Here is a 12,003-nt window from a genome sequence, read left to right on the forward strand (position 1 = left end):
ATGGAGAGAGTAATGGATGTTGCTTCCATGACGTTGTTTCCTTCTTCCAACCACTTGTTGGGGACTTTCCCCCACCTTACAGTTAATGAAACCCACTCAGGGGATGGAGTGACTTGCCCAAGAGCCCACACCCAGGAAAGTTTAAGCCCTGGTCTCCATTTAAACACAGGTCTGGGGCATCTGGGTGGCTCAGTTGGTTAACCATCTGCCTTTGTTTGGGTCATGATCCTGGGGTGCTGGGATAAAGACGCACATGGGGCTCCCAGCTCAATGGGGAGTTTGCTCCTCCCTCTCCTTCTTTCCCTGCTTCTGTGCTTGTGTGCATGCTCACTCTCTCTCTCTTCCTGTCTCAGATAAATAAATAAAATCCTAAAATAAATAAATAAATAAATAAAGGACTCCTGGATGATTCAGTTGGGTAAGCGGCTGCTTTTTGGCTCAGGTCATGATCCCAGGCTCCTGGGATCAATCCCCGTTTTAGGTTCTCTGCTCAGTGGGGTGTCTGCTTGTCCCTTTCCCTCTGCTCCTTCCTCCACTTGTTCTCTTTAGCTCACTCTCTCTCAAATAAATAAATAAAATCTTAAAAAAAAAAAACAAAAAAACCCAGGTCTGACTTCAGACTCATTCTAGGCTGTCCAGTGCTGAGATACACGGCAGTTGATTTTGTGTCCATGATGTCATTTAGTTCTTCCAAATGCCTGTTTGAGGACCCTCATTTTATAATTGAGCATACTGAGGCATGGGAGAGAAACTAGCACATGGCAGAGCAGTGATTTAAGCTCCTTCTCCTGGACCCAGTGTTCTTTTCCCTGACTTTGGACAGGGAAATTGTTGCCCAAGGAAGGGAATACAAGGAGAGAAGCCAACTCTAAAGGAATAGGGGTGCTCCGAAGTCTAGCTTTGGGTTCACTCTCTTCCTGCCAGCCAGCCTTGGTACTCACCAGAGCCTCAGTGGTCCCAGGGCACTTGGCTTGGAGGTGGGGTTGGCGTATACACCAAGTGTCCACCAGGTGGGGCTTTTGCCAAAGGCCGGGCTCCAGGAGGCCCCGGCAGAGGCGTTGCTGCCCCACCCAGAAGGTACCACTGGGCACACACAAGCGCATGTATCACCGCAGTATGCTCATTCACATGCACACACAGGCTGTGTAAGTCTGTGTGTGAGCACACAGGTGTGTCCCAGAGAATCTGTTTCTGGCTTGTGTTCAAATGTGCACAAATGAATATGTGGTGTGCCTGCAGGTGTGTGTGCGCATGCGTATGTAAAGGTGTATGCATGAGAGTGTGCACAGGGGTGTATACAAACTATATGAGAGGTGTGTATATGTGTGTGCACAAAAGGCGGTGTGGTACATGGGTGACAGGTTAGACCCTGGCCTGAGGTACTGAGGATCATTTTAAAGTCTCTTTCCTATGCTGTTTTCACAGGCAGGGTCTGGGACAGGGCCTCCAATGCCTGGCACATTTGCCAAAGATCCTGATGGACCCCAAGGATTTGGAGCAGAAGGGTTCATGCAGGAGGGTTAGATTTGCTTCCTGGGTCATGGATCATTTGAAGTGGAGGGGAGGCTTTGCTCCCCCAGGCACTGAGGGGTTCACAGAGGTTTCTGGGGTTGAAGGGATGGGGACCCAACCTCAAAGGAGAGCTTCCAGAGTCTTCATCTTGGGCCCCCTGAACTCTGGAGAGAGGCTGGAGACTGTGAGTTTAAGGAAAGGCTCTGAATTTCAACCCAGGCCGAGCCCCTCACCAGCTGGGAAGTGAATTCAAAAATTCAAAGTGAGTTCAAAGCCCCACAGAGATTTACAGGCAGCTGAGAAAGGGAAGGGGGTGTTATTCAGGGTTGAGAACCTCAACCTTGACATCAAACAGAACAGGATTTGACCCCCAGCTCAGTTGCTTACAGGCTGGATGACCTTGGGCAAGTCACTTACCATCTCTGAACCTTTGTTTCCTCAGCTATTAAGGGGAGGAAATGACAATACTTACCTCCAAATGCTGTTACAAAGAGGAAATTAGATAATGGGCAGAGCGAGTCCAGCTTGGGGAAAGCAGGCCATAAATGGCAGCATTATTATTTTCCTGACCTTTGGGGACAAGTGGATCATCTTTTGTTTTGGGGAACCTAAGACCTGAGAAATCAGAAGGTTTAAGGAGGCTGAGAGAGTGGTAATTTAGGGACTGGCTCCTGGGTGACAGAAACAACCCCTATTAGCTACGCTTTGTCTGAATGGCATCTTCTAGAAGTACCTACATTGCTTTCCCTCCTGCCCTGAGCAGGGCCAGCAGGAAAAGCTAAAGCTGGGGTCGGGGCTTCTGTAGCAGGACTGTAAAGGTGCATAGTTTCTCACTCCACTTCTAAACCATGCTCAGCCACTGTCCTGTTGAGTGAACTTGGACAAGATATTCTGTCTTCCTGACCCTCAGTTTTCTCACTGGCAGAATGGATACAGCCATGATAGATGTGAGATTTGGGGAGAACATTAGAAAGGTCCTTGGTGCATAGTAGGTATCAATATGACAGTGATGATGACAGTGCAGCAGTAGGACAGGGACAAAATGAAAATTGTAACAATTCACATCTCCCTATCTCACCTTCTTTCTTTCTTTCTTTTTTTTTTTTTTTTTTTGGTTTGGCTTCCTATTTTGCTGACTAGATGAAATGTGAGAACCTCAGATGTGAAGAAGGAGCAATGAGAGAGGGAGGGGGCAGACATGGAGGACAAGGAAGAAGGCTCCAGGGAAGACTGAGCAAATAAGAGTGAGCGATGAGTGAGAGAAGATGGACGAGACATTTGAGGGGAGAGAAATTAAAAACAGAGACTAGAGTAGCTGTTTTAATGAAGGGAACTTCAGGGAAGAAGCAAAAAGGATTGTTAGGATATTAAGTGCTTCATACCCTGCCCCTTAAGAAAAGCTGTGATAACAGTCTACACTCTTCATCAGGTTTTAGGGGTACAATTTGTGGAGTTTTATTTAGGTGGGTGGGTGGGAGTGCTGGTGGGGGTGCTCAGTTCTTCTCAGGGCACAGGAAAGACCTATGGCTGTCCTTGGGAGCTCACAGTCTTGGGAGCCAATGGAGGAATCAGTGCCCTAGTGGGCATGAAGCCAAATGGGGACACTCGTGCCAGAGATGTGGGACCTGGGAGAGACGGAGAGCCAAATGGGTTCCCTCAGTTCCATGGTGGTTGTTTGGGAGGTCTTAGGTCACTGTCTGGTTTGCACACTCCACTGCTAAAATGGGATGCAGAATTGGAAGGCAGGTTCCTGCCCAGGGACCAGCTTCTCAGGGGCTCAGCAAAGCTGTGTGCATGAAGAGGAGCCTGTGCCAGTGAAGAGCAGAGTCCTAGAAACTCTAATTAGCTAATGTTTCTAAATCTCCTGGAAACTGCCAAGTGCCAAGTGGTGTTTCATTCCGGGGATGCTCAAAGAAAATTCAGTCTTGGTTCTGCTATAGCTACAGCTCTGAAAGGGACCCTGGGCTATTACATGAGCAGAGCTGTTAGGATGCTTAAACAGACAACCAGACATGGCATAGTCAAGTCATTTTAATAAGGTTATAGTTTTCAGTTAAAGTGTTTTGTGCTATTGGTAAAAAAGGAACATTTGTTTGTTTGTTTCCTTAAATCTGTAGCATGAAGACATCTCTACCTGGGGCTTGATTTTTGAGTAGGGTGTGAGGTAGGGATCTGATTCTATTTTCTTTTTCCCATATGGGTAGTCAGTTGGCTCAGCACCATATTGAAAATGAAGTCTGTCTTTTCCCCACCAGTTTATAAGGCCAGATCTGCTATGTATTTGTGTAAGTCCATTCTGTATTTGTATGAATCTATCCTAGGCTTTTAATTTTGTTCCCTGAGTCTATTTGTCCTTCTGCCTCACTGTTTTTATTATTATAGCTTTACAATTAGTCTTAATATCTGATAGGAAAAGTTCCTACACTTTATTATTCTTTAAATGCCCTGACCTTGGCCCTTGCATCTCCATAAGAATTTCAAGATGGGCTTGGCCTGTTCTGTGAAACACTTTATTGCGATTTTTATTGGAATGGTCCTAAGTTTATTGATTAATTCGGACAGAAATGACATCTTCACCGTATTAAATCTTTCAGCCCATGAACATGGACTGTCTCTCTCTTTAGTCCATTCTTCTTTCATGGACATCTCAGATGGATATGGCATTCTGTGGTATGTTTATCTGTCAGGGTCTCGGGAGAAAACAAACAGATTCCCTCCCACCCCAAAAGAATAAAGATTTCTGATGATAAAGTATTTGTGATCATAAAAAAATTAAGATAATGATGTGAAAATTATAAGTGGCCTCTACACCCATTTTCTAGAACTAATTCTGTTAACTATATGATATCGAGTTTTCTTTAACTTTTTCTAAGTACCACATTTTAAGCAGAGATGGGACTATTTCTTAATATCCTATAGCCTAGATATGTTTATTTTGTCTTATATCCTAGATATCATTTCAACACATATAAGTAACATTAACATTTCTTAATAATTGAATAGTGTTCTGTGATAGGTCAGGGTCCCAGAAGGTACACTCAGCCAAGATTTGTAAATGAGACCATTTACAGAATTGTGGGCAGGAGAATGTTGAAGCACCGAGATGCTTACAAGAGGAGGAAGACATTTCCACCTCAGATCTGAAAGGGTGTGGGGAGGGAGAGAGCCTAGTGAGAGCAGAAAGACAACTTGACCAGGACTGTGTCTCTAAAAGAACCCCATCACTATCAGAACTGCAGTAAGGTAGGGAAGGAGCTGGGAAATAAATACCCTAACCTTTCCCTCTTCCCACCTTCTTATTACCAAACAGGTCTCCCATTGGCCAAATCCATCTGGATGCCAGAGAACAAGGGAGCCTGGGAGATAGAGTCCACAGAGGCTGGCTTCCTGGGGCCCTGGGCAGGGGTAGAGTGAATGGGGAAGGAGAGACAAAAGGAGAATAATCAGCACATTACAAATACACTGTTGTTTAACTAGTCTCCAACAGGAGTTAGGCAAAGGGAGACTGACCCTCTTGTGTTGTTCCTCTCCAGTTTGATTGGTCAATGAGAGTTGGCACTTGGGTAACACACTGCAGCTCTGCTTTCTGGGCATCCACTTTTTCACCCATTTTTCCTCCCCATAAGAGACAGGGCAAGCTCAAGCGCCCCAGGCCTGATGTGAGTGAACTAGGTGTCAGGCCTGGCTCTGCTCTTTCATAATCATTTGACCATTTCTCTCTCAGGACCTTATTCTTTTCACCTGCAGTTTGGGAATGCAGATCGCTGTTCCATGCATCGTGAGACCACGAACAACAATAGCTACTAGATATGGCACATTTACATAGTGCTTCACAGAAATTAACTCTCTTAATCCTCAACATTTTTGTACGATTATTAGCACCATTGTACACCTGAGCAAAATGAGGCACAAAGAGGTAAAGTCACTTGCTCAAGGCCACAGAGCTTATAAGTGGCAGAGCTGGAATTCATATCTGGATAGTCTGACTCCAGAGTCTTGCTTCTAACAATATATTATGCTAAAGATTTATTTATAAGCATCCAAAAACCAGTAGGTGCTTAGTAATAGTAGAGGTTGACAGCATTGTGTTTGCACATAAGGAATTGGTGGTTTGGTCTTTAGAGTCGGTCACTCCAACCTCTGGATCTGGGACCTAACCATGGGCCCACCTCCAGGAGTACACACCCCTGCAGGTGTCAGCCAGGCAGTACCATATCCCTTACTCCACTCTGAGGGCTGTCTAATGCTTCCAGATAAATTTGGAGTCTCTAGCTGTCTTTCTCCCTGCCTGGCAGCTGCGGTGGGCAGTACAGAGCTACCGAAGGACATTTTCTTTTGTTTCAGCTTTGATGCTGGGGATTTCGCATATCATTATGTTCATGGCTAAGGACCTGCCATTATCTTCCCTGGGATTCTTACACAGTTTATGAATTTCCTAAAGGATTCAGCTCTCTGTCTGCTTCTGCTTTCAGGATAGTCTATCCCAAGCCACACTCTCCTTCCTCTGGGGCAGGGAGAGGGTGTCATCTTTTCCATTGTAATTTTTAAAATATTTACTTTGATAAGTGGATCTTTGAGAATCAGGAATCAACAAGGAACCTGCTTAAGTGTTTTTATATCTGCACGTGTGTGTGTGTTTGGGGCAGGGAGTGTGCACGAAGAACATGAAAAACAGCTTTTCGCAAAAATATTTAATATTTTAGTACTTTAGCTTTCAAATCTGAGGCTGATTACTAAAAGAGTGTTTCCTGGTTTACCATCTTTCATTAAGGACCACCCATAATAATATCATTTCCCCAGCTAACTCTGTTTAGTGGGTAAACACTTAACTGCTTAATTCATTATTGCTGAGCTTGAGACGGTAACAGATGCCTTTGGAATATAAGCCCTCACATCTAATAAGGCACTGGCTCACGATGCGCTTGGAATATGGTGGGGAGAGACGGCTGAAATTTATTTTGTGAATAAAGCAATAAGCCACTAAGCAAAGCTAATATGTTTCGGCCCAGGCAGAAAGACAGGATCATTCAGTATTTATGTAGCAACCCGTTCCTCAGTGGGACTGCAAGTTTCTACCATTAAAATTGTCAGAATTCTTCAGAGACCCACTGCATTAAGTCATTTAAAAATATCACAGACTTAAAACAATCTGAATTATTGGATTTTCTTGCTGCTCTTCAGTAAGCATGTTTGCTGTGGCAATTTCCTGCTCGGTCAAAGGTGCAGCCTATGTCAGTCAGGAAAGTAGAAAAGTTCCATGCAGAATTTTTATTCCGAAGCTCAGTAGTCCTAACAGCTGAAAAAAAGTCAGACATAAATTTATTTTTTTCTTTTAACTTTTTCTTTTGACACAATATTAAATTCCCAGAAATGCTGCAAGGAAAGTACAAATTGCTGTGTACACGTCATCTAGAGTCCTCAGGCGCAACATTTTGCAACATTTGCTGTATCATTCTAGTAGGTAGATATCAACAAATACATGCATATTATTTTTGCCTGAACTATTTGAGAGTTAGTTGCAGACATGATGAGGTCTGTTCCTTTACCCCTAAATATCTCACTCTGTTCTCTAAAAACAAGCCTCTTTTGTTATATAGCCACAATACAATAATCAAAACCAGGAAATTAACGTTGATACAATGCCGTTATGCAATCTATTGACTTTATCCTAAATTTCTCATTGGCTCTAAGTAATGCACTATACAGTAAAAGAAAATCCTGGGTCATATGTTTTAATTGGTTGTCAAGTCTCTTTTGCTTCTTTAATCTGGAATAGATCCTTCATCTTTCTATGTGTTTCATGTGACATCAACATTTTTAAAGAAAACAGGCTATTTTGTAGTATTCCCCCTTCACTTGGGTTTGTCTAATATTTCTTCACAATTAGATTCAGTTTATGTACTTTTGGCAGGAATATCACAGAAATGATGTTGTGTCCTTCTCAGTACATCATATCAGGAGGTACACAATGTCAGTTTATTCCATGACTGCAAAGTCAGACATAAATTTAAAATTATCTTTCATCAAAACCTTGGTTTGTTAAAAATTGCTTTGAAGGGTTTCACACTCACTCCAGATTTTCTATTACAGGTCTTTAAAAAACAGACTCAAAGACAAGGAAACTGCAAGCTTTACAGATGCTCAGGAGAAAATGTAGCCATTTAAAAAAAATTGCAATGTGATAGTTATGAAATTTCCCTAAATTCATTTTGCAGAATGAGAGCTGTAATTTAAACGTGAAGTTATCGAGAGCTGAGATAAACCACACATCACGTGCAATTTAATCTGGCAAGGAAACAGGCCACTCGGAATTGCTAACTAGGCCTAATTCATTACATCTTGGTGAATGCTGTACTTTTGGTCTTACGAGTCTTTCAAATTGTGCATTAATATATTTACCCAGGCCTCATGGAAAATGTATGGGGATGGTAGCAGAAATACTATATCCTTGTTTAAATCACATTACATTTTTTAAACAGCTCAAGTGATTGCTCAGAAAGATCACACCTTCTTCTGAAGCATTTATGAAACAATTATTTACATTACATTAAAAACTTTAATTGCCTTGAAGCACGTGCTCCAAGACACAAATATTGGAAAATCATCAAAAATATCCATCACGATTCTCTCTCCTTTACAACTCTTCTAAACTTTATCTTTTTTACAACCTTCTGTATTGATCTATTGTCCCAGACCAAGAGTGATGTCAGAAGTCCAAGCTGGGTCATAAAAAGAGAATATAATTTCCATTTGCTGTCTATAAAAGCAAATCTTTTGACCAGAGAAAGAGGGAGGAAGTGTTCTTTTGGGGGGAGTAGGGAGGAGGGTGGGGTGGGATTTGGCAGGGGACTTGCCAGAGAGGGAGCGTGACCCCAGGGTCAAGAGTGGGGGTGGGATAAGTGGGTTAGTGATGGAGGGTTTTAGGGGGTCTGAGATCCTCCTGGGGGTGGGATATTGGGAGGGGACTGGGAACCTCTGGCTTGCACAGAGGCAAAAAGAGGGAAAAATGTAAAGGAAGAAACTTATCCCTCATCCCTATTGTCCAAGGTCAGAAATTGCAGAAGAGGTAACTTCCCCCTAGCTGGGCTAAAGACTTTCTCCCAAAAGACAGTCAGGAGCCTCAGACAGGAGCCTCATACTGCAAAGGACCTGAGGTCCCCAGCTAGAAGGGCCCTCGGATAATAATGATGATAACAATAGCAGAAATCTCTGTAGTTGTTGAGAATCCAAAGACCCCATAGCAGGGCTATGGCCCCCTCAACAGATCATAACAATAAAAGCTAACCCATTCTACGCAAATAATAAAAGCCAACTCACTGAGGGGGCTAAAGTGCTCCAGAGATTTGGCTAAGGATCCCTTCCAATAATCATCGTAACAGTAAAAGGGCCTCCTATTCTAAAGTTATGAGGAGCCCTTATCTCTAGACCCCCAAATAGTAACAGTAATAAGAATTCCTATTGCGAAGGATCTGAAGCCCGCCCCCATCCCCTCGCCCTGCAAGGAACCCTGATCTCTGGCTAAGGCGCCGCTCCCCAATAATAATCAAAACAATATAATGGCCTGGAAACTGCGCGCGGCAATGGTGATATTTCCCACGACTCAGTGGCGCCCCCGGGCGGCTTCCACCGGCCCGCTGGCAGGCTCCCACACGCCCGCCGGCCCGCGAGTCTACGCGGCCCTACCTGCGAGCTGCAACCCTCCGATCCGAAGCTTAGCTGGCGGAGGAGCGGTGGCAGCCCGAGGCACGTGTTGTGTGTCCTCTGATTGCAAAAGAAAAAAAAAAATGCATTGCAAACTATTAACTTTTTTTTAAGTATGCAATGCAGGGGGTGGGGGGGTCGACAGGTGCGACGTGGGGGGTGTTGGCGTTCCGCTTGCCGGCCTCCCGCAGCCCCCCCTCCCAAACTTCCCTTTGCATTGATCAGCACGTTACGTCAGTATTGATAAGTTTGCAAAAAGCCAAAGTCAAGTGCAATCGCGCGGCACACCGACCCCGGACTTGGGGGGGAGATGCAGCGAGCGCTCCGCGGGCCCGGGAGCCGGCTGCAGGCAGGGCAGCGGCGGCGCCGTCGCCTCTCGAAGAGGCTGCCTCCCCCCCACCCTCCCCTCCCGCCCCATCCTCGGCCGCCTCCCCCGGGCGGGCGCCGAGCTCCCCGCCCGGCGCGCTCCGCCCGCGCCCTCCGGGGGTCGGGGGGGCGCACGACTCCCGGGCCCGGCGGCAGCGGCGGCGCGGCAGCGCCGAGGGGCAGCGGGTGGAAGGAGGCCGGGGGACGCCCAAGGGGCCCCGGGCGGCGGCGCTCAGGGCCCGGGCGGCCGGCGGCGGCCCCGGGGCTGGGGGGAGTCCAGCCCGGATATTGAGTGCAGCCATTGAGAAAAGCCAAACTCTTGTGTGTGTGCGTCTCGAATAGCCCCCAAGATGGCCGCCAATGTGGGATCGATGTTTCAATATTGGAAGCGATTTGATCTACGGCGACTCCAGGTTAGTGCGGGCAGCGCCGGCCGCGCGGCCGTGGGGAGCCCTAGGGCGCGCCCTGGGCGCATTGGGGAGGTCCCCGGGAGGGTGGGCGGGCGCCCCGGGGCGGCGGGCGGCGGCTGCTGGGGCTCGCTGGGGCTCGGCTGCCCGCTGCCCATCGATAGGTATTAGGAATTGATCTCGCCGCTGCTCTTTGTTCGGTTCAATCATCGATTAGCCGCCGCGACCATGGAGAAGCGCTAGTGAGCCCTCGGCCCGGGGAGCGAGCCGGCGGGAGAACGGCCGAGCGAGGAACGGGGAAAGCAGGGGCTGCGGTCCCGGGCAGGGGGCTGCCGGCGGGACCCCCGGCAGCCCCCCTTGCGCTGCACTTTGCGCGCCTCCCAACTTCGCGGCGCCGGGGGAGGCCGCGGAGCGCGCCGCGTGCCTGTCCGCGACCGGCTGGGGCTCGGGCGAGGGAGGGAGGGAGCTGGTGGGTAGGGAGGTGGAGGAGGAGGAGGAGAAGGAGAAGGGAGGAGGAGGAGGCTGCTGGGGTTGGCGTGGAGGCGGCTCCGCGCCCCGCCGGCCGCCGGCACCTCGGCCGCCGCCGCCGCCTGCCTGGCTGCTCAGCCCGGACGCGCCGCCACCCAAGGGCCGTCGCTGCTGCCGCCCCAGCCGCAGCCGCCACCATCACCGGACTCGCCGCCTGCGCCGGCAGACCTCTCCTCGGGCCGGGTTCTCGGGGTTCGTCTTTGCTTCTTGCCTTTACCCCCCATTCCACCCTCTTTTTAAGTCCAAATGGGGTGGGCGGTGGAGATGGGCCCGGGGCGCGCGCAAGTTTGCGCTGCCGCCTCCGGGGCCGTGGAGAGCCTGGAGCTGCGCAGAGCAGGTGACTCCCGGCTCTCGGGCCCATGGGAACTTTTAAATGGGAGATTCCCCTGCAGTCTTCTGCCTCCTGCTTTCCCTCCCGCCACTCCCCTCTTCTTTCTCTCTTCTCTTTCCCTCTCTTTCCCCAGGGCTACTCCCTCCCAAACACCAGCGCTTTATCCTCCACTCCACCTTTCTCTGGAAGTCTGTATGTCTCTCCTAGATTTGGGGGTGTTCTCTGCTAATCCCCTAGGAGGTGGGACTGGGGGTGGAATCTCAGAGAACACCCGCGGAAGGTACTGCTCTAGGCTCTGTACTTTCTGGGGTGCCCCAGGACGCTCCTGCCAAGTCCTCCTAAACCCTGGAGTCTTGCAAAGTCTCGGCATGCAGTGGGAACAAGGGGCGGGGAAGTGTTGCTGAGAACCAGGCGATTAGAACATCTTGCCTTGGCCTTGACATTCGCAGAAGAAGTGAGAGCATCAGTCTGGAGATAAAAAGGGACACACTTATTTCTTTTTTGAAAATCCGCCTGCAGATCTCCTTAAGTTTCTTCTGATAAGTGGTTCCTATACCCTCCTCCTCCTAGCCACTTCCCAGCCCCCTCCTTTTTAACCCCCCCACTCGTCCCCTCCCCCAGCCATTGAGCTGGAGAGAAAATCGGGGCACTCAGGCATGCAGTTAATAACTGCAAGTGCCTTGCAATTCCAGGTCCTCTCTCGAGTTGGGGCTACAGTTTGGTGACCAGCTGAGGCGGGCCAGGCTGTGAGCTGTGCTTGCCCGTTTAAATGATGCTAAAGTGGCCTTTCTGGAAGAGTGGGGGGTGTGTGTGGGAGGGAGGGAGGGGGGAGAGAGAGAGAAATAGAGAAAGAGGGAGAGAGGGAGTTGGGCAGCCACATTGGGCTTGGCACGAAGGCCAATGGTAATCGTATTCCCTGCTAATGTTTGTAAATGAGACCGGGGCACGGCTGGGGGACAGCGTCTTTATTTATGATTGATGTTCTGTAACATAAGGAATGACAAGAACGTGGCAGACAAGAGGAGAGGAACCAGAAGGGCTGGCGAAAGCCCTTTGCAGGGTCCTATTGTTATTCTGGGCTGGAGAAAATTTCCGCGTCGAGATTTACAGCGCTGGTATTTGCTCCCGGTTGGCCAGAATGTCAGTTAACACAATTTT

At 48.3% G+C, this 12,003-nt stretch overlaps 1 protein-coding gene across 2 annotated transcripts in view; it reads left to right on the forward strand.

Moving 5' to 3' along the window:
- Positions 1-9,780: 9,780 nt before the first annotated feature.
- Positions 9,781-12,003, forward strand: part of CUX2 (cut like homeobox 2) — a 258,224-nt gene continuing 256,001 nt past the window's right edge. Inside the window, exon 1 of one of the 2 annotated variants that reach the window (XM_047697621.1) lies at positions 9,781-9,992. In XM_047697621.1, coding sequence (XP_047553577.1) covers positions 9,930-9,992 — 63 coding nt within the window. In that variant the 5' untranslated portion in view covers positions 9,781-9,929. Of the gene's footprint in view, positions 9,993-10,571; positions 10,707-12,003 lie in introns of those variants that run through there. The other variant, XM_047697624.1, reaches the window with a different exon arrangement.

This window comes from Lutra lutra, chromosome 12 (assembly GCF_902655055.1).
Source record: "Lutra lutra chromosome 12, mLutLut1.2, whole genome shotgun sequence".
NCBI lineage: Eukaryota > Metazoa > Chordata > Mammalia > Carnivora > Mustelidae > Lutra > Lutra lutra.